Raw genomic sequence first — 23,595 nt, forward strand, 5'->3', positions numbered from 1 at the left:
CATGGCACCACCTGTTGCTGGTTTTTCAATCACACATCCCTTTGTATAAAAACCAGTCCGTTGTGTTTGTAGGAAGTTTGATTACTCTGTTTTGTAATTTTGTTAAAGACTGTTTCCGTATGTGAGTATGGATACTGTGGTATCCTGTGTATTGTGTACTCACTAAGTTTGGTTACTCTGTTTGGTAATTTTGTTAGAGACTATTTCCGTATGTGAGTATGGATACTGTGGTATCCTGTGTATTGTGTACTCACTAATTTGCTGATTACTCTGTTTGGTAACTTTGTGTGTTTCTGGGAAAAGGGGAGTTTAAGCAAGTTGCCCTTGGGCGTACATTACCCGTAGGAAGAAATCTGTCTAAAACAACTAGTTAGACCTGAGCGGACCACCCACTGTACTTTTGTATGACTAGCAGTAGCTTAGCGGTTCTTGAGGCAGGCAAGATCAGTTTAGGGGTGTTTTACACTATTGTTTCATTTCTTGGGTCCTGCTCAGCCCTTTTTCCCAAACCTTTACCGTGTGTTCAGCAATAAACCTTTTATGTTTGACGGTAGTTTATGGTTGTCGTGTAGTTTTTCGTTCTCACTGTTCCATGTCACACTTATAATTTGCATTAATTATGTTACGGGTCTCATGTCCATCCACCCTAGACGTTTAGAGCCACGGGGTTCGTAACATAAGGAGGATTACTGCTCCGGTGGTGAGTAAAGCGTTGATCAAATTCTTCTCAACTTTTGGGTTACCTAAGGTGATACAAACTGATCAGGGTATGAATTTCCTTTCTAAACTTTTCAAACAAGTGTTAAAATCCTTGTCAGTTACACACCGTGTGTCAAGCGCATATCACCCAGAGTCTCAGGGTGCGCTTGAACGTTGGCATCAGACACTGAAGTCTATGCTCTGTAAATATTGCTTGGAATCTGAGAAAGATTGGGATGAGGGAGTTCCTCTAGTTTTGTTTGCTGTCCGTGAGACAGTACAGGAATCCCTAGGGTTCAGCCCAGCTGAACTGGTGTTTGGACACACCATGAGAGGACCTATGAAAGTCCTTAAGGATCAGTTTTTGTCACAAGAGTTGTGTGTGAAAGAAAATGTGTTGGACTACGTTAGTCGCTTTCGTGAGCGCCTACATGGTGCCTGTGCTCTAGCAAAGGAAGCGCTGTCTTCCTCACAGAAACGGATGAAACGACACTATGACACACAGGCTGTTTCTCGTTCACTGCAGCCAGGTGACCAAGTTCTTGTATTGTTGCCTGTGCCAGGAGCGTCATTGTCAGCACGTTTCTCTGGTCCTTATGTCATTGAAAAGAAACTAAGTGAAACTGACTACGTGATACAGACTCCTGATAGAAAACGCCAATCTCGTGTGTGCCACGTTAACATGTTGAAGACATACCACACCAGACCCGTCACTCAGATAGACAGTCCAGAGAAACTGGCCGAGTCGGCTGTCTCTGTTGCTGCTACGGCTGTAGTGGGAAGTCATGTTAATGATGTGGACGGAGATGGTTTGGAGTTGCGCAATACTCAGCAGCAGTGTGCTAGATTGCCCAATTCAGAGATGCTGCTGTCTCTCCCGTCAAGCCTGATTCATTTAACGGACAGACAGTCAGAGGATATTGTGAGACTATTACACAGCTTTCCGTGTCTTTTTAATGATGTTCCTACATGCACAAATGTGTTAGAACATGACATTAATGTTGGAAACGCTGCACCTATCAAGCAACATGCTTATCGTGTCAACGTCGCTAAGAGAAAGATAATGAGGGATGAGGTCGGTTATTTGCTGGAGAATAACCTGGCTATGCCAAGTTCAAGTCCTTGGAGTTCTCCGTGCATTCTGGTTCCTAAACCTGATGGGACATCCAGATTATGTACGGACTATCGGAAGGTCAATGCTGTCACAGTGCCCGACTCGTTCCCGTTACCCAGACTGGATGACTGTATTGATACTGTTGGTGCTGCTACTTATGTAACCAAACTAGATCTTCTAAAAGGTTACTGGCAGGTGCCGTTAACCTCACGTGCCTCCGACATCTCTGCCTTTGTGACCCCAGATCACTTCCTACAATATGCTGTTATGGCGTTTGGGATGCGGAACGCACCAGCCACTTTCCAACGCCTGGTTAACACAGTATTGGCTGGAGTTCCTAATTGTAGTGCTTACCTTGATGATCTGGTAATTTATTCAACTGAGTGGTCTGATCATGTTAACACTCTAAGGGTAGTGTGTGAACGTCTAGCAGCCGCTTCTCTAACCCTGAACTTAGCAAAGTGCGAGTTTGGGAAGGCCACTGTTACTTATCTCGGTAAACAGGTCGGCCATGGTCAGGTGCGCCCTTTAGATGCTAAGGTCTCAGCTATAAATGCATTTCCCGCACCTACCACCAGAAGAGAGCTACGCCGCTTTTTAGGGATGGTTGGCTACTACCGTAGTTTCTGTAAAAATGTATCTGCGGTAGTTGCTCCATTAACGGATTTGCTCAGTCCGGCAAAAAAAATTGTATGGTCTGAAGATTGTCGTACTGCTTTCAACACTGCTAAAGCACTCTTATGTAGTACTCCTGTTCTTGCTGCGCCAGATTTTGAACGACCGTTTAAACTGGAGGTAGATGCAAGTGCCAGAGGTGCTGGTGCTGTTCTACTGCAGCAGGACCAGAGTGGAGTGGACCATCCTGTCTGTTATTTTTCACGGAAATTTAACAAATGTCAGACAAACTATTCCACCATTGAACAAGAAGCTCTAGCTTTGTTGTTAGCTCTGCAGTACTTTGAAGTTTATGTTGGTTCCAGTGCATTACCAGTGATAGTGTATACTGACCATAACCCCTTAGTTTTTCTCCACCGGATGTACAACCAGAACCAACGCCTTATGCGTTGGGCACTTGTCGTGCAAAATTATAATTTGGAGATCCGCCACAAAAAGGGGTTGGATAATGTGTTGGCAGATGCTTTGTCTCGTGTTTAATGATCTAGGTTTTTTTGTTATCCCCTAGGATTATTTTTGAATTTTGGGTGTTGTGATGGTACGTGTCGCAAACCATTGTGGTTTGCTCTTTTAAGGGTGGGAGTGTTACGGATACAGGTATCCTGTGTCCTGTGTTTTCCTCTCCTTCTGCCCTAATCACAGGTGTCCTGTATGTTCCTGATTGGTGGTCGTTGAGATGTCTGCTGATTGCTAAGGTGGACCAATCAGTGAACATTCCTCTGCATGGCACCACCTGTTGCTGGTTTTTCAATCACACATCCCATTGTTTAAAAAACAGTCAGTTATGTTTGTTGTTAGAGAGAAAGACTGTTTCCGTATGTGAGTATGGATACTGTGGTATCCTGTGTATTGTGTACTCACTAATTTGCTGATTACTCTGTTTGGTAATTTTGTTAGAGACTATTTCCGTATGTGAGTATGGATACTGTGGTATCCTGTGTATTGTGTACTCACTAATTTGCTGATTACTCTGTTTGGTAACTTTGTGTGTTTCTGGGAAAAGGGGCGTTTAAGCAAGTTGCCCTTGGGCGTACATTACCCGTAGGAAGAAATCTGTCTAAAAACACTAGTTAGACCTGAGCGGACCACCCACTGTACTTTTGTATGACTAGCAGTAGCTTAGCGGTTCTTGAGGCAGGCAAGATCAGTTTAGGGGTGTTTTACACTATTGTTTCATTTCTTGGGTCCTGCTCAGCCCTTTTTCCCAAACCTTTACCGTGTGTTCAGCAATAAACCTTTTATGTTTGACGGTAGTTTATGGTTGTCGTGTAGTTTTTCGTTCTCACTGTTCCATGTCACACTTATAATTTGCATGAATTATGTTACGGGTCTCATGTCCATCACCCTAGACGTTTAAAGCCACGGGGTTCGTAACACCTGCCCATACCATAACCCCAGCGCCACCATGGGGCACTCTGTTCACAACGTTGACATCAGCAAACCGCTCGCCCACACAATGCCATACACATGGTCTGCGGTTGTGAGGGCGGTTGGACGTACTGCCAAATTCTCTAAAATTATGTTGGAGGCGGCTTATCGTAGATACGTTTACATTAAAGTCTCTAGCAACAGGTCTGGTGGACATTCCTGCAGTCAGCATGCCAATTGCACGCTCCCTCAAAACTTGTGTCGTTGTGTGACAAAACTGCACATTTTAGAGTGGCCTTTTATTGTCCCCAGCACAAGGTGCAGCTGTGTAATGATCATGCAGTTTAATCCGATTCTTGATATGCCACACTTGTCAGGTGGATGGATTATCTTGGCAAAGGACAAATACTCACTATCAGGGATGTAAACAAATGTGTGCAGAACATTTTAGAGAAATAATATTTTTGTGCGTATGGAACATTTTTGGCATCTTTTATTTAATGAAACATGGGACCAACACTTTACATGTAGAGTTTATATTTTTGTTCAGTGTACATAGAGCCCTATTACATGGAACTATATTCCCCATGTAACTCAGTCAAGCAGTAAAATCTGATAAATAAATAAAAAACAGGTAAAACTACACCTTATGTAACAGCGCGGACTGTGAAAACACACACACACACAGGCACACACACAGTATTCGCAAACACACGCTAACACATGTACTCTTTACACACATACATTTTAATATTGTTATTTTGCTGTATTATTGATTTTGTATTGTAGATATGTTATGGTAGAGTAGTGTGTACTAATGTGTTGTGTTATGTTTTGTTTTATTGTGTGTAATTGTGATTGGACCCCAGGAAGAGTAGCCGCTGCCTTGGCAAGAGCTAATGTGGATCCAGAATAAATACAACATAGTATTAAGTATTTGATGTTTCTTAATTTGTTTTAGATGAAGGGTTGTCATATTCACCCTATTATGATGTCTGTTATCCACTTTACTGTCATTAGAACATTGAGACGGACTAATATTTGGAACCTTCCCCAGAAACGCTGTAATTTGAGGCCAAGCTACTTCCAGATCAGGCCCTGTTGGTTAAAAAAAAGTTCAAAACTGCAGTTCTGATATTCGTTGAGCCATCTCCAACAAACGAAGTGTGTTTTCTTCAAGAAATGCTGTTTAAATAAATACAGTTCCTTGTGGAAAACCAGAAACTCCAGTCTTGGTTGCGCGCAAACGTACAAGAGGGCTGGCTTTCTGAAATGCTCCCCTGAAGGTTGAGACGCACACACGAGGGTTCCCGGCTTGGGTGGTCGCTCTACTTTAGTGAGCTGTTGCTAAGCAGCTAATAATAGTAGTGTTTGCTGAGTAATTTTTGCCCTTCTGGAACCAATCAGATGCGAGAAAATCCGTCCATCTGACAGCCCTAGAGGCGGGATTTCGATTATTTTCGCTTTTACCCCTCCTCCTCTGTCTCCAAATGGAGAGAGGTCTTTTTTCTCCTCTATTGAATCTCAGAGTTCGCCGTGTCGCGCGGCCTAAGGGAAGAACACATAGAACACACAGAATGCTACGACCATCGAACGTTCCAAGCCGCCGTTTTGTAGATGGGAACGACTTTTTCCACTTTGCCGTTTAAGATAAATAACTTTTTTGAAAGAGAAACGCTGAATGTGCAAAGCGGTGGAGACCTCTGGATCACGAAATGTTGGGATGGAAGGCGCAGACTTTGACTCGCCGTCTCCAGCAGCAGTATGAAGTACTTTACGGGTGTGAGATCACCGAGAGTGAAACTGTGTTGCCTTGGGACATTACTACACGCTTTCGGGGAAATATTATAACGTGGAAAAGCAGAACCAGCGCGAAGTCTCCGCAACATGGCCTCGGCTGCTAATGCCTCCTCTGAGCAGGAAAACAGGGACCCCGATCGGCCGAGGATAACGCGGAGGAACAGGGGGAACTATCGCTCAACAGCGCCGGATTTGGAGTATTTGCAGCGGCCAAGTTACTGCGATGCAGCTTTCGCCTTGCAGCAAATATCCGAGGTGCTTATTATTTGACATGTTTGAGTGAAATGATATTGGTATGGTTCTACTATAATGAAACTGCCCAACAATGTCAAGTCGCTAGGTAACGGGATAGGGGACGAGCAGGGGAGAGGGTTTGGGGTGTAGAGCTATGCGGTGTAATCTATTTTGTGATTTGCTATTCAATAATAGTTAACTTTTCTCGCGTTTAGACCATTCCTGATCCATTTTTTAAAATATAGGCTACACATGATATAGGCTACACTAGGCTACAATGTTTCAATAACAGTCGCGCAACTAGGCTACACAGTGTAGGCTATTTCCTACTTTTGCACAATTAAAATGTGCATAACAGTTTAGGCTTATGTGTTTTCGCACTTGATCGAACACGATTTTAACTGCCCAGACGTCTGTACGATGTTATCTTTACTGGGGAGTCGTTCTCTTCTCTAAAGCAAAAATCCATGTGGCTACCCTCTTCCGTTCACAAATGTTATCGTATCCTAACTCCCTCCGTGATGGCTACTCCACTCCCCCAACGCAGATCACACACGCAGCTCTACAGGAATGGAATTGTGTGGTGTGTGATTTTGCAGCAGCGTAAAAACTCACGTGAACATTTTGGGGGATTAATAGCATCATTCGATACAATGTATCGCAACAAGGCTTGCGCTGTGTTACAATGTGTCACTGACTGACTGCAAGCCATGCTGCGCTTTCCCCTCTTGCCGGTGTGTGTGTGGTAAAAACAACAAAGTAACGGACTATAGTCCTGTCGTCCAAAACCGGTGCTTACGTCGCTGGCTCGCGAACTATCTCTTTCCTCTCTCGACGTAGGAGGTCCAACCACTACCATTTTTGGCCAGAATAACAGGTCTACTCCGAGGTTCTTATTCAGAACAGTAAACATTGATGTACCATATTGAACACACTTCACGTGCACAGTATAGGGTAGCCTACATTAACATATCCCCATCATTGCTCTTATCATACCAATGTAATAACACATTCATTAACATGTATTTTATTCTATGATAACCGTGATGTCCTCTCCACATAACACTACATTCAATTAATCAACGATGATAAATATTTGACGCTCCCAGCACTTGTTTAGGGAGTAATATGCGGCCTTTCTCTTGTCGCAGGGCAAAGCAACTGGAAGAAAAGCACCGCTGTGGCTGAGAGCGAAGTTTCAGAGACTCTTGTTTAAGTTGGGCTGTTACATACAAAAGAACTGTGGAAAGTTTTTGGTTGTGGGCCTCTTGATATTCGGAGCTTTCGCTGTTGGCTTACGGGCAGCTAATCTGGAAACCGACGTGGAGAAACTCTGGGTAGAAGGTAAGAAAATAATTTATAATTTTTCACGTTGAATCGCTTGTCTTTCCTGTTGAGAATAAACTCAAATCTGGGAAGGGTAGGGTGGGGTGGAGAGGGGTAGGGGGTCTTCCAAACAAGCCGGGGGGGGGGGGGGGGGGGGGGGGGTGTTTATTGTATAGCAGTTTGGCAAGGAGCCAGGTCTAAACTTGAAAATATTTGTATTTCGTTTCATGTTATGGTTTTTGTTGCTTTGGATTCGTTGTTGTTGAGTGTAGATGCGCAAAGAAAGTGCACGGAGTAGCTCAACATTTTTCTTTACGTTAAAAGGAAAGTTATTATGAAATTCATGAGAAGTTTTGGAAAGAGGAAATTTTGTCAATGCCGCCATTTTGTGAGTGTGTGAGTGTGTGTGTCTGCCTGCCCCCAGCAGTTGAATGTGATCCACGCACAGCTCGGAGACTGTGTGTGGTCCCGTTTTGGACAGCTCTCAACTTTCCAAGAAAGATTTGTCTCCGGCTAAAATTGTGGACAGAAACGCATGTTTACAAAAGTAGATCATCTGAAACTCAGGGTTATGCTATTCTTTTACGAAATCCGTTATGTAGAATAAGTGTATTTGAGTTTGAAAGGGGGTCTTTGAGTATGGGGGGTGATTTTGGGGAAAGGGGGAGGGGCAGCGTTTTTTCGTCCTTTGATCTGCATTCCAGTAGTTTAGAAGGTGGTAGCCTATATTTGAGTCAGGTATGGGTCATCAATTGACTTTGTTTTGAAATGTGAGCAGTTTGAAAGAGATCATAATTTGGATTTATGATTGAAATGTTATTGCCATTAGTCCATGGTTATTTACATAATATATTTCAGAAGTGTCTTTATTTGAAACAGTAATAGGTTATTACTGTGTAATAATATGCAATATTATTTTAAAGCATGTGGATTTAGTCAACAACAGATTGTCTAATTAATCCCTTTAATGTCAATGTCCAAAGGCCTTTCCTTTGCTCACTATCCAATGGCTACTCTATAGTTTACTGTAGGGTTGGGCGGTATCCGGATTTTCATATGTCATGCCGTCCTTCTCTCATCCCGGGATTTACTGTATTACCGGTTTAGTACACAAGGGGGCGCCCAAAAATAATCAAAAACCCCCATTGGGCGTCTATTACCAGAATGCTAACAAAATTAGCACAAGTAATAGCGAATTTCTGTGGAGGCTGCTAGCTAAATATGCTAACTAGTGCAAACGAAAATAAATGAATGGCAAAGACAGGCAATCCAGCTCATAAAGTTATACATATACAGTGGGGAGAACAATTTGATACACTGCCAAAGTTCTGGGTTGATCCCTCACCTTCCTCATGATCATTGATGCCCCACGAGGTGAGATCTTGCATGGAGCCCCAGACCGAGGTTGATTGACCATCATCTTGAACTTCTTCCATTTTCTAATAATTGCGCCAACAGTTGTTGCCTTCTCACCAAGCTGCTTGCCTATTGTCCTGTAGCCCATCCCAGCTTTATGCAGGTCTACAATTTTATCCCTGATGTCCTTACACAGCTCTCTGGTCTTGGCCATTGTGGAGAGGTTGGAGTCTGTTTGAGTGTGTGGACAGGTGTCTTTTATACAGGTAACGAGTTCAAACAGGTGCAGTTAATACAGGTAATGAGTGGAGAACAGGAGGGCTTCTTAAATAAAATAAAATAAATTGTTTCAATGGTATTGACGGTATTGAAAAACCATCCCGTGGCTATTTCCAAAGACCCCAGTATACGGTATACAGTTGAAATCGGAAGTTTACATACACTTAGGTTGAAGTCATTAAAACTCGTTTTTCAACCACTCCTCACATTTCTTGTTAATAAACTATCGTTTTGGCAAGTCGGTTAGGACATCTACTTTGTGCATGACACAAGTCATTTTTCCAACAATTGTTTACAGACAGATTATTTCATTTATAATTCACTGTATCACAATTCCAGTGGGTCAGAAGTTTACTTACACTAAGTTGACTGTGCCTTTAAACAGCTTGAACAATTCCAGAAAATGATGTCATGGCTTTAGAAGCTTCTGATAGTCTAATTAACATCATTTGAGTCAATTGGAGGTGTACCTGTGGATGTATTTCAAGGCCTACCTTCAAACTCAGTGCCTCTTTGCTTAACATCATGGGAAAATCAAAAAAAATCAGCCAAGACCTCAGAAAAAAATTGTAGACCTCAACAAGTCTGGTTCATCCTTGGGAGCAATTTCCAAAGGTCTGAAGGTACCGCGTTCATCTGTACAAACAATAGTATGCAAGTATAAACACCATGGGACCACGCAGCCGTCATACCGCTCAGGAAGGAGACTCGTTCTGTCTCCTAGAGATGAACATACTTTGGTGCGAAAAGTGCAAATCAATCCCAGAACAACAGCAAATGACCTTGTGAAGATGCCGGAGGAAACAGGTACAAAAGTATCTATATCCACAGTAAAACGAGTCCTATATCGACATAACCTGAAAGGCAACTCAGCAAGGAAGAAGCCACTGCTCCAAAACCGCCATAAAAAAGCCAGACTACGGTTTGCAACTGCACATGGGGACAAAGATCATACTTTTTGGAGAGATTACCTCTGGTCTGATGAAACAAAAACAGAATGTTTGGACATAATGACCATCATTATGTTTGGAGGAAAAAGGGGTCTGCTTGCAAGCCGAAGAACACCATCCCAAACGTGAAGCACGGGGGTGGCAGCATTATGCTGTTGGGCTGCTTTGCTGTAGGAGGGACTGGTGCACTTCACAAAATAGATGGCATCACGAGGAAGGAAAATTATGTGGATATATTGAAGCAACATCTCAAGACATCAGTCAGGAAGTTAAAGCTTGGTCGTAAATGGATCTTCCAAATGGACAATGACCCCAAGCATACTTCCAAAGTTGTGGCAAAATGGCTTAAGGACAACAAAGTCAAGGTATTGGAGTGGCCATCACAAAGCCCTGACCTCAATCCTATAGAAAATCTGTGGGCAGAACTGAAAAAGCGTGTGCGAGCAAGGAGGCCTACAAACCTGACTCAGTTACACCAGCTCTGTCAGGAGGAATGGGCCAAAATTCACCCAGCTTATTGTGGGAAGCTTGTGGAAGGCTACCCAAAATGTTTGACCCAAGTTAAACAATTTAAAGGCAATGCTACTAAATACTAATTGAGTGTATGTAAACTTCTGACCCACTGGGAATGTGATGAAAGAAATAAAAGCTGAAATAAATCATTCTCTCTACTATTATTCTGACATTTCACATTCTTAAAATAAAGTGGTGATCCTAACTAACCTAAAACAGGGAATTTTTACTAGGATTAAATGTCAGGAATTGTGAAAAACTGAGTTTAAATGTATTTGGCTAAGGTGTATGTAAACTTCCGACTTCAACTGTAAATGGTATACCTCCCAAGCCCTGTTTATTGTGAACTTAGCTGATGGAGTTACAGTAAGGGAGTGTTAATAAAGCACAACAACATAAAGTGTTTTCTTGTTTTCTGGACCTATCTTAATGTTGCTCAGCTCCATGGTGCTTCACACACAAGCCTGTCAGCTGAGGCTGGCTGGCAGATGGTCAACTACAATTGTTTACAGACAAATTATTTCACTTATAATTCACAGTATCACAATTCCAGTGGGTCAGAAGTTTACATAGACTAAGTTGACTGTGCCTTTAAACAGCTTGGAAAATTCCAGAAAAGGATTTCATGGCTTTAGAAGTTTCTGAATGGCTAATTGACATCATTTGAGTGAATTTGAGGTGTACCTGTGGATATACAGTGGGGAAAAAAAGTATTTAGTCAGCCACCAATTGTGCAAGTTCTCCCACTTAAAAAGATGTGAGAGGCCTGTAATTTTCATCATAGGTACACGTCATCTATGACAGACAAAATGAGAAAAAAAAATCCAGAAAATCACATTGTAGGATTTTTAATGAATTTATTTGCAAATTATGGTGGAAAATAAGTATTTGGTCAATAACAAAAGTTTCTCAATACTTTGTTATATACCCTTTGTTGGCAATGACACAGGTCAAACGTTTTCTGTAAGTCTTCACAAGGTTTTCACACACTGTTGCTGGTATTTTGGCCCATTCCTCCATGCAGATCTCCTCTAGAGCAGTGATGTTTTGGGGCTGTCGCTGGGCAACACGGACTTTCAACTCCCTCCAAAGATTTTCTATGGGGTTGAGATCTGGAGACTGGCTAGGCCACTCCAGGACCTTGAAATGCTTCTTACGAAGCCACTCCTTCGTTGCCCGGGCGGTGTGTTTGGGATCATTGTCATGCTGAAAGACCCAGCCACGTTTCATCTTCAATGCCCTTGCTGATGGGAAGGAGGTTTTCACTCAAAATCTCACGATACATGGCCCCATTCATTCATTTTACACGGATCAGTCGTCCTGGTCCCTTTGCAGAAAAACAGCCCCAAAGCATGATGTTTCCACCCCCATGCTTCACAGTAGGTATGGTGTTCTTTGGATGCAACTCAGCATTCTTTGTCCTCCAAACACGACGAGTTGAGTTTTTACCAAAAAGTTATATTTTGGTTTCATCTGACCATATGACATTCTCTCAATCCTCTTCTGGATCATCCAAATGCACTCTATCATACTTCAGACGGGCCTGGACATGTACTGGCTTAAGCAGGGGGACACATCTGGCACTGCAGGATTTGAGTCCCTGGCAGCGTAGTGTGTTACTGATGGTAGGCTTTGTTACTTTGGTCCCAGCTCTCTGCAGGTCATTCACTAGGTCCCCCCGTGTGGTTCTGGGATTTTTGCTCACCGTTCTTGTGATCATTCTGACCCCACGGGGTGAGATCTTGCATGGAGCCCCAGATCGAGGGAGATTATCAGTGGTCTTGTATGTCTTCCATTTCCTAATAATTGCTCTCACAGTTGATTTCTTCAAACCAAGCTGCTTACCTATTGCAGATTCAGTCTTCCCAGCCTGGTGCAGGTCTACAATTTTGTTTCTGGTGTCCTTTGACAGCTCTTTGGTCTTGGCCATAGTGGAGTTTGGAGTGTGACTGTTTGAGGTTGTGGACAGGTGTCTTTTATACTGATAACAAGTTCAAACAGGTGCCATTAATACAGGTAACGCGTGGAGGACAGAGGAGCCTCTTAAAGAAGAAGTTACAGGTCTGTGAGAGCCAGAAATCTTGCTTGTTTGTAGGTGACCAAATACTTATTTTCCACCATAATTTGCAAATAAATTCATAAAAAATCCTACAATGTGATTTTCTGGATTTTTTTTCCTCATTTTGTCTGTCATAGTTGACGTGTACCTATGATGAAAACTACAGACCTCTCTCATCTTTTTAAGTGGGAGAACTTGCACAATTGGTGGCTGACTAAATACTTTTTCCCCCACTGTACACATCTACACGTCCACTACAGCATATGCTTTTCAACCGTTACTTTTTCCCTACACCGTGTTATTGTCTTGTTGTGTCAAGATGTCAGAACCCAGGGTCATCTACTGTAAATAGTTTAGCCACATTTATTGGGATGACTGATGGCTGTGGTTTGCATGTACACACACAAGCGCATGAGAACAGACACGCATACACGCACATGCGCACACACACACTGTTCCCAGGTCTAGGGACGTGAGGGGTACCAGATGCTAGTCGGGAGAAATGTGTTTGTTTAGATTAGACTGCACAGCTGAGGGATAGATTAGTACTGCCTGGACAGTGGAGGGCTGCTCTAGGCTCGGCCCAGCACAGCGGGAACTGTTGCCCAACGTGAAGAGGAAGAGAGGAAGGGAGGAGAAAGGAGGAGATTGGGATGAGAGGAGAAGAGCAGAGGAGGATACAGGAGAGGAGGAGAGCAGAGACGGAAAGAGAAGAAGGTATGAGAAGAGGGGAGGAAGAGGAGGAGAGAGGTCGTCTTTTTTATGTTTCATTTGGACCCGTTCCTCTGCATGCGACCTCTCCATGACCCTACCGTTGAGCTCTGGCTATTAGGACACACACACACCATAGCAGATCTCTCATTGAAATGGAGTGAAGTTGCATGGGTGATCTCATGCTGTATTTCATCACCTGCTATGTTTAGTGTTCATCCTGGTAGGTCAGTAGTTTAGTACTGCAGCTCGTCTTATTCAAAGAGAATCACATTCAGCAGCATTCACAAAATCATTTGCTCAGTATACATAAACACTTAGACTGCACTCTCACTTAGACACATGAAGTTGTGTTTATCAGTCATATTGAGGGATGTACAGTTGAATCAAAAAGTTAAAAGTAGAAGGAGTAGAATGAAGTGACTGTTTCATCCAACAGGCAAAAATATTTGGTGCTCTTTTTTCCAGCTTTGGTTCTCTTTGTGGCAAACAGGTTGATCTCTTGACTTGGCAGCAAATGCATAGATACATTTGTTTATAGATTAAATTAAGATTTAGGGCGCTGACTTTATACGTAGTAGAGGTAAATCAAGCTGTGTTTACATTGATGAGACCAGGGACATGAAGTGACTTGCCTAAACAGGAAGGTTGTAGTGTTGTGGTGTGTTCTCCTCTTCTCTACTCCTCTTCTTCCAATATGGCTGCCAGGATACAGTGTTTTAATATCACCAAACCCATAGTGGTTTTCTTAATCTAATATGACTAATTTCCCTGTAGCAGAGACGTGTCTGAGTAGAAAAGAAAAGGAAGAAATTCCCTGGCCGCTCCTCCTCATGGTGTGAAAGTGGAGCCATCTCCGGCCATTCTGGATTAACACAAACACAGGCCAAATTGTAAAGAAAATACCAGCGCCGGCTGAGTCTAATTAAAACAGTATGGCGTAAACATTGCTCTTCCTGTAGAGTGCCCCTGACTAGCTCTCTCCTAGAAGAGAATAGAGGAAAGGGCTGGGGTATGTGGAACTGGGCTTTGACATTGGGAGAGGAATTGGGCTAAAGCTATAGGAGCTATGGTATGGACCTGTGGGGTGGGGACAGGGGAGATGGTATTGGGCTATGGTTAGGGGAAATGTGGTGTCAACATTGGCCTTCTTGTAAAGCGGCCCCTCCCTCGCTGGAGCTGCGTTCTGAGAATGGCTGGGGTTTAGGGGAGAGGCTGGAGCTATGGTTAGGGGCTGTGGTGTAGGGTTTTTTGGTTGAATTAGGAATTAAATTGTGTGTTGGGGCTGGGGCTGGGGCTGGGGCTGAGGCTGGGGCTGGGGCTGGGGCTGGGGCTGGGGCTGGGGCTGAGGCTGAGGCTGAGGACGTTGGTATGTTATGGAACTGGAACTGGGGATAGGGCTGTGCCCGGAGTGTAGACTGATGGAGTTAGGGCTGCAACTAGACCTACACTCTTATAAAAAAGGGTTCTTTGAACCTCTTTTTGGTTCCAGGTAAAAACCCTTTTTGGTTCAAGGTAGAACCCTTTTGGGTTCCAAGTAGAACCCTTTGTGGAAAGGGCTCTACATGGAACCCAAAATGGTTCTACCTGGAACCAGTAAGGTTTCTTCAAAGGGTTCTCCTATGGGGACAGCCGGATAAACGTTTTAGGTTCTAGACAGCACCTTTTTTTGTAAGAGTGTAGGGGAAGGGGGTTGGGATGAAGCTGGGGCTAGGTACTGTAGAGCAGAGGTTCCCAAACTGTTGCACTTGGGGCCCCCCTTCCAGCATTGGGGAACATCCAAGGCCCCCCCTGCGTGCGCACACGCGCCACGTTTATTTCTATGGGCACAAGTACTGTTCATGAAACAAACTGTTCACACCCCTCTTGTTGGTGGAGAGAATTTTGCACGTTTAAAGCTTATTTCCTGCAATTCTACACATTTTGTCATGGGGTGCAAAGAAAATGTTGCAGTTTTAAACCTAATTTTCTTGAAATTCTATACATTTTGCCACGTCTAATGTATATTCATGTAATATTTGAGTGACAAAAAAATGATAATATCTATGGGCTACAAAACCTAAATATAAAAACGTTTGCTGACATAGCCTAGTTGATCTGGAAATTTCTGACAAGTTATAAATAACGCTCAAAGGTATGCAATGACTAACATGACAATAGGAACTGATGATGCACTACCCAATTTCTATTACAACTTTGAAGAGTAAGTTTAAAGCCGAACTGAGTTCCTTAAAATGTATATATATATATATATATATATATATATATATATATATATATATATATATATATACACACTACCATTCAGAAGTTTGGGGTCACCTAGAAATGTCCTTGTTTTTGACCATTAAAATAACATCAAATTGATCAGAAATACAGTGTAGACATTGTTAATGTTGTAAATGGCTATTGTAGCTGGAAACTGTTTATTTTTAATGGAATATCTACATAGACGTACAGAGGCCCATTATCAGCAACCATCAGTCCTGTGTTCTAATGGCACATTGTGTTTGCTAATCCAATTTGATCATTTAAAATGATTAAAGAAGCAATAAAACTGGCCTTCTTGAGACTAGTTGAGTATCTGGAGCATCAGCAATTGTGTGTTCGATTACAGGCTCAAAATGGCCAGAAACAAATAACTTTCTTCTGAAACTCATCAGTTTATTCTTGTTCTGAAAAATGAAGGCTATTCCATGCGAGAAATTGCCAAGAAACTGAAGATCTCGTACAACGCTGTGTACTCCTCCCTTCACAGAACAGCGCATACTGGCTCTAACCAGAATAGAAAGAGTGGGAGGCCCCAGTGCACAACTGAGCAAGAGGACAAATACATTAGAGTTTGAGAAACAGGCGCCTCACAGGTCCTCAACTGGCAGCTTCATTAAATAGTATGCGCAACACACCAGTCTCAACGTCAACAGTGAAGAGGCGACTCTGGGATGTTGACCTTCTAGGCAGAGTTGCAAAGAAAAAGCCATATCTCAGACTGGCCAATAAAAATAAAAGATTAAGATGGGAAAAAGAACACAGACACTGGACAGAGGAAGATTGGAAAGAAAGTGTTATGGACCGACGAATCGAAATTTGAGGTGTTCGGATCACAAAGAATAACATTTGTGAGACGCAGACCAAATGAAAAGATGCTGGACGAGTGCTTGATGCCATCTGTCAAGCATGGTGGAGGCAATGTGATGGTCTGAGGGTGCTTTGGTGGTGGTAAAGTGGGAGATTTGTACAGGGTAAAAAGGATCTTGAAAAAGGAAGGCTATCACTCCATTTTGCAATGCCATGCCATACCCTGTGGATGGCGCTTGATTGGAGCCAATTTCCTCCTATAACAGGACAATGACCCAAAGCACAGCTGCAAACTATGCAATAACTATTTAGGGAAGAAGTAGTCAGCTGGTATTCTGTCTATAATGGAGTGGCCAGCACAGTCATCGGATCTCAACCCTATTGAGCTGTTGTGGGAGCAGCTTGACCGTATGTTACGTATGTGATGTGGTGGTGTTGAAGGAGTCAGGCGCAGGAAGGTAAATCACAGAAAAAACTTCTTTAATCCGCAAAATACAGGTTTACGCAGAACTGCGTCAAACACACTCCAGGGCACAAAACAGGTGCACTGGAAAATACAAGGCACACTGGAAAATACTCCCGTCGAACAAAATACACGAGCTCCACCGAGCTTCACTAACCTTCACAATAAACAATCACCCACAAAGACAAGGGGGCAGAGGGAACACTTATACACTGACTAATTAGGGGATTAGAACCAGGTGTGTGTGATAACGAGACAAGACAATTGTGATGATGATTGGGGCGGCAGTGGTTAGTACTCCGGTGACGACGAACGCCGAAGCCTGCCCGAAAAAGGAGGGGAGGCAGCCTCGGCCGAAGTCATGACAACGTAAGAAGTGCCCATCAATCCAACTTGTGGGAGGTACTTCAGGAAGCATGGGGTGAAATCTCTTCAGATTACCTCAACAAATTGACAACTAGAATGACAAAGGTCTGCAAGGCTGTAATTGCGGCAAATGGAGGATTCTTTGACAAAAGCAAAGTTTGAAGGACACAATTATTATTTCTATTAAAAATAATTATTTCTAACATTTACATTTACGTCATTTAGCAGACGCTCTTATCCAGAGCGACTTACAAATTTGTGCATTCACCTTGTAGCCAGTGGGATAACAACTTCACAATTAACCTTGTCAATGACTACATTTCCTATTCATTTTGCTATATTTCCTATTCAAACTCATTTCATGTATGTTTTCATGGAAAACAAGGACATTTCTAAGTGACCCCAAACTTTTGACCGGTAGTGTCAAAAATATATATAAATGCAACATGTAAAGTGTTGGTCCCATGTTTCATGAGCTGAAATAAAAAATCCCAGAAATGTTCCATCAAACAAAAAGCTTATTTCTCTAAAATGTTGTGCAAAAATTAGTTTACATCCCTGTTAGTGAACATTTCTCCTTTGCCAAGATAATCCACCCACCTGACAGGAGTGGCATATCAAGAAGCTGAGTAAACAGCATGATCATAGCGAGAGAGAGAGAGAGAGAGAGAGAGAGAGGAGAGAGAGAGAGAGAGAGAGAGAGAGAGAGAGAGAGAGAGAGAGAGAGAGAGAGAGAGAGAGAGAGAGAGAGAGAGAGAGAGAGAGAGAGAGAGAGAGAGAGAGAGAGAGAGAGGAGAGAGAGAGAGAGAGAGAGAGAGAGAGAGAGAGAGAGAGAGAGAGAGAGAGAGAGAGAGAGAGAGAGAGAGAGAGAGAGAGAGAGAGAGAGAGAGAGAGAGAGAGAGAGAGAGAGAGAGAAGAGAGTCTGCTGAGAATTTGAGAATGTAATAGGAGTGTTGTGCATGTCTGTGTGTCTGTGCAAGTGTGTGTGTGTGTGCGTGTCCAACATGTGTGCACACTGAGTGTTCTGTGGTTTATTGCGTTGTGTGTGTGTGTTTTTACATGTGTCTCATTTGACTCCCATCCCTCCAGCAGAGGGCAGTCAGATTTAATCTGAGTTCTATTTCTAATCTATCTATGTTTATCAGTCCCATCTACTGCTGGGGCGTCTTATGGATCTGCTTGGGTTTTCACAGCAGTTAGTCTGGCCCTATTTAGTGTGTGTGTTATTTGGAAAAGTTGCCATGCCTTGGTTGTGCAGCAACATGACTTGAAGTACAGAGAAATGTTTGTGTGACGTTGATGCACCGTTGCCCTTATGATGACGAATAAATCAAATCAAATCAAATTGTATTTGTCACATGCGCCGAATGCAACAGCTGTAGACCTTACCGTGAAATGCTTACTTACAAGCCCCTAACCATCAATGCAGTTAAAGAAATAGAGTTAAGAAAATATTTACAAAATAATCTAAAGTAAAAAATAAAATAAAAAGTAACACAGTAAAATAACAATAACAAGGCTATATACAGGGGCTACCGGTACTGAGTCAATGTGCGGAGGTACAGGTTAATCTAGGTAATTTGTCAACAAATAATGTAATGTAGACAAGCAGTGGTGTTTCCTCCGATAGGAGTGGGATGGCAGTTCTGCTGGTTAGCTTGTTGTTGTGCTGCTGGTTGAGGCAGGTTACTGTAATGCTGGGTGACTATCAAATCAAATTGTATTTCTCACATGGGCCGAATACAACAGGTGTAGATCTTACCATGAAATGCTTACTTATAAGCCCTTAATGAGGTTTTAAGAAAAGAAGAATTAAGAAAATATTTACTAAATAAACTATAGTAAAAAAAATTACAATAACAATAATGAGGCTAAATACAGGGGGTACCGGTACCGAGTCAATGTGCGGGGTACAGGTTAGTCGAGGTAATTGAAGTAATATGTGCATGTAGGTAGGGATAAAGGTAATGTGGAAAGAGCCCTGTCAATCTTTCTGTGGACGGGGGAAGAGGAGGGAGAGAGAGGGAAGAGGAAGGAGGGAGAGAGAGAGAGAGAGAGGAGGGAGAGAGAGAGAGAGAGAGCGGGAAGAGGGAGAAGATAGAAAGAGAAGAGAGACAGGGAAAATACTTGTGGCTTCTTCTCAGAAGATTGTGGTGGTGGTGTCCTTGATTTAATTATCCTCGTTTTGATGTACAGTACCAGTCAAAAGTTTGGACACACCTACTCATTCAAGGGTTTTTCTTTATTTGTACTATTTTCTACATTGTAGAATAATAGTGAAGACATCAAAACTATGAAATAACACATTTGGAATCATGTAGTAAACAAAAAAGTATTAAACAAATCAAAATATATTTAATATTTAGAAGTAGCCACCCTTTGCCTTGATGACAGCTTTGCACACTCATGGCATTCTCTCAACCAGCTTCATGAGGTAGTCACCTTGAATGCATTTCAATTAACAGGTGTGCCTTGTTAAAAGTTAATTTGTGGAATATAGTTCCTTCTTAATGCGTTTGAGCCAATCAGTTGTGTTGTGACAAGGTAGGGGGGTATACAGAAGATAGCCCTATTATGAAGACCAAGTCCATATTATGGCAAGAACAGCTCAAATAAGCAAAGAGAAACGACAGTCCATCATTACTTTATGACATGAAGGTCAGTCAATACTGAAAACTTCAAGAACTTTGAACGTTTCTTCAAGTGCAGTTGTAAAAACCATCAAGCGCTATGATGAAACGGGCTCTCATGAGGACCGCCACAGGAATGGAAGACTCAGAGTTACCTCTGCTGCAGATAAGTTCATTAGTTAACTGCACCTCAGATTGCAGCCCAAATAAATGTTTCACAGAGTTCAAGTAACAGATACATCTCAACATAAACTGTTCAGAGGAGACTGCGTGAATCAGGCCTTCATGATCGAATTGCTGCAAAGAAACCACTACTAAAGGACACCAATAAGAAGAGACTTGCTTGTAATAGTGATGTCTTTACTATTATTCTACAATGTAGAAATAGTACAAATAAAGAAAATCCCTTGAATGAGTAGGTGTGTCCAAACCTTTAACTGGCACTGTATATAGGAACTCGCACGCACACACACACACACACACCACACCACACCACACACACACACATAAAAAAACACTTGGGCTCCATTTTCTTTGTGTTTATCAATTGACTCCAAACAGGATTAAGCCGTCAGTAGAATAACATTGCAGCATGTTGTGTTAAACTTTACTAGTTGAAGGAATGTGCAGACGAGCTGGAGAAGGACTTAGTGTTTGGAAAACACCATGGCTGAGTTAGTGTGTGCTGAGGTTTGGCTCTGTTTTTAAAAGTTTTTTAAAGTAATTATTTTAATAGAATGTTTATTCCCAGTGACTTATATGGCGAAATAAAGATTAAATAGGCTTTAAAAGTTAAAACCTTAGTGTGTCTGTGTGTGCTGTAGAAATGGATGCTCTCCCATTCACAAACAACCTCCTGAGATAACTCCAAGTGCTGTGTTTACATTCTGCATTCTTTCAAACGCTCCTATTGAAAACCAGAGCCTATTGAAAACCAGAGCCCTGTGAATGACCGACCGCAAGACTCCTCCAAAACTCCCCCTCCCTGCCTCTCTCTCTCTCTTAGCTCCACCTCTTTTCCTCTCTGCTGAAAGTGTCTCTTTACTCTAACCCCTCCCCCTCCTTCCCCAGAATGCCAGATGTATTGCAGAGTTAGGCACAGCAATGTAAACACACAGCCCTGCCATGACAGTCAGGGTGGTCCACCCTCCCTCCTCCTCCTCTTTCCTCTCCTTCCCCTTCTTCTGTGCTGGTGGACAGAGGGGCGGGGAGTGTGAAGAACAGCAGAGAGAGAGAGAGGGAAGGACAGGGGGAGGGCTGGAAAAGGAGTATAGTAACGGTAGTGTGTTTGTGTTTTGACTCCAGGGCCAGAGGTACTGGGAGCTGGGGCTTGGTTGGAGTTTGAAACTGGCAGGGAGTTTAAGGCTCTGCTTGTGATTGAGGTGTGTAGGTAGCGAGAGAGAGCAGACAGACTTTCCTACCACATACTCCATACACACAACGAAAAGCACAGTGTGACAAACCCTACCGGGATCCCAGCAGTTAGTGTGATGAGGTGAAACACCTGTGACCTAGTGGGGCAGTGACCTGGTGTAACTCTCTCCTACCCTCTCCTATCCTACCCTATCCTACCCTATCCTACTCTTTCCTATTCTACCCTCCCCTCTCCTCTCCTATCCTACTCTCTCCTATCCTCTCCTCTCCTCCCCTCTCCTACCCTAATCTCCCCTACCCTATCCTACCTTGCCCTTCCCTACCCAACCCTGCCCAACTCTCTCCTACCCTTTCCGACCCTCCCCTGCCCTGGCCACACTACTGTACTGTGGGGTCCGCTGGAATGTGGGATTGTGGGATACCTGGAATCAGGAGGCCATCTTACCTAGGTTGAAGATATAAAGGCTAGGACAACCTAATTTAACAAACTAATGGGACCAGCGCAATTGCTGGATTCTACACGATTAGCATTGAAAACGTGACCAGCGGTTGGGACATCAAGTAATAACGTGGCTGTAGATTGAAGAAGTGAGTGGGGTGTCATGGCGGACTGAAGACAGCGGTGCAGAATGCCTCAACATAAAAACGTAATATTCAATATCTGTAAGTTTGACTAAATATTAGCACTTCACTCCACATACTCGTGGGCAATAAACGTCAATCTACATAACAACACAAAACAAATTATAAGGCTAGAGAAATGTATCGACCAATATCAACACCCAAACATGTCGGAGGGTAAACATGGATAACCAATCCCCAAAAGAAAACGATACTCCTCGACAGACACAGACGATTTATGCTTTTCACCACCGGGAGTGGTAAGTGTAGAAACCGATTTGCTAAAGTTGATATATGACAAACTGGGCATACTCTCCTATAAAAAAAAAAAAAAAATGTAACTAGTCAGTAAAGATATAAAGGCGAGCCTCGAGATGAGTGACGATAAAGCTGCAACAATGGAGAAAGAAACAAACAAGCTAAAAGGTACAGTCGATACTATTGAAACGGACATTAATGAACTTAAAAAGGAGAACATGTGTCAGAGAGAAGCCTTAGTTGAAATACAGACTAGATCTATGAGAGAAAATCTGGTACTTACTGGTATCAAGAAAATGAGGGTGAAGATCTTGAAAGTGTGGTGAAATAATTATTTCTTAAAGCGCTACAAATCCCAGGCGATACAGTCGAAAAAATCAAACTCGAACGTGTACACCGTTTCGGACAGAGAGGACAGAGATATGAGCGCCCAATCGTTGTCAAATGTGCATTCTTTAAAGATAAAATAATGATTAAAAGCCTGGAAAAAAATAGGCATTAATGATCAGTTCCCGAAGGAAATTGCAGAACGCCGCAAAGTTCTGTACCCACTCTTCAAGGTGAATAGATTAAAAGGGAAACGTGTAGCTCTCGTTACAAGACCATGGTGCTTGCCTATGGAGCAGTGAGGGGAACGGCACCTCTGTACCTTCGGGCTCTGATCAGTCCCTACACCCAAACGAGGGCATTGCGTTCATCCACCTCTGGCCTGCTGGCTCCCCTTCCTCTGCGGAAGCATAGTTCCCGCTCAGCCCAGTCAAAACTGTTCGCTGCTCTGGCACCCCAATGGTGGAACAAGCTCCCTCACGACGCCAGGACAGCGGAGTCACTCACCACCTTCCGGAGACATTTGAAACCCCACCTCTTTAAGGAATACCTGGGATAGGATAAAGTAATCCTTCTACCCCCCCAAAGAAAAATTGTAAAGTGGTTATCCCACTGGCTATAGGGTGAATGCACCAATTTGTGAGTCGCTCTGGATAAGAGCGTCTGCTAAATGACGTAAATGTGCCCTTGAGCAAGGCACTTAACCCTAATTGCTCCTGTAAGTCGCTCTGGATAAGAGCGTCTGCTAAATGACTAAAATGTAAATGTAAATGTAGTCGATAAACTGTATTTTGATAACCAAATGTTACGAGACACCAAGACTACTCCATGGCGATTCTCAGTATTACAAAGTTCCTATAGAGGAGTGGAATAATGGAACAGCCAATACTATCCATGGTAGGGATTGTAATATAAAAAACAGGAAAACAATCAAATACAACAATTGATAAAGAAATAAACTACAAATACACTACACCAAGATAGAGAATGTTGTCAAATGATTAGTATTCAACTTTCTATTTTATAGTATTTATAAATAGATAAAAGACAGCATTAGCTTAATACATCTTCAAATATAAGGAACTGGAACACAAAAGTACTCAAAAGCCTGAAATTAGGTAAAAATCAACATGGTAGGGATAAACACACAGCAAACAGAGAACATAGAAGGCACAGTATGTGGGTATGTGCGGGTGTATTGTGATGGAAGGTGGGGTGTGTTTTTGTGTTTGGAAAAGTGTGGAGTTAAGTGAGTGAAAAATAACAATGGTTGCAAATGCCAGAGCCCATGTGTGTCTACAAGCAAGAGTTGTGACAGAGAGAGCTTTCAATTTTGAACAGATATGGGATATACAGTACCAGTCAAAAGTTTGGACACAGCTACTCATTCAAGG

General features: G+C 42.7%; 1 protein-coding gene across 1 annotated transcript in view; it reads left to right on the forward strand.

Moving 5' to 3' along the window:
* Nucleotides 1–5,743: 5,743 nt before the first annotated feature.
* Nucleotides 5,744–23,595, forward strand: part of LOC311144380 (protein patched homolog 1-like) — a gene marked incomplete at its 5' end in the record, with an annotated part of 63,417 nt that continues 45,565 nt past the window's right edge. Inside the window, one exon of the mRNA XM_084180398.1 lies at nucleotides 5,744–5,911. Coding sequence (XP_084036524.1) covers nucleotides 5,744–5,911 — 168 coding nt within the window. The remainder of the gene's footprint in view (nucleotides 5,912–23,595) is intronic.

The sequence above is a fragment of the Coregonus lavaretus genome, assembly GCF_964263955.1.
Source record: "Coregonus lavaretus genome assembly, chromosome: 17".
Lineage (NCBI taxonomy): Eukaryota > Metazoa > Chordata > Actinopteri > Salmoniformes > Salmonidae > Coregonus > Coregonus lavaretus.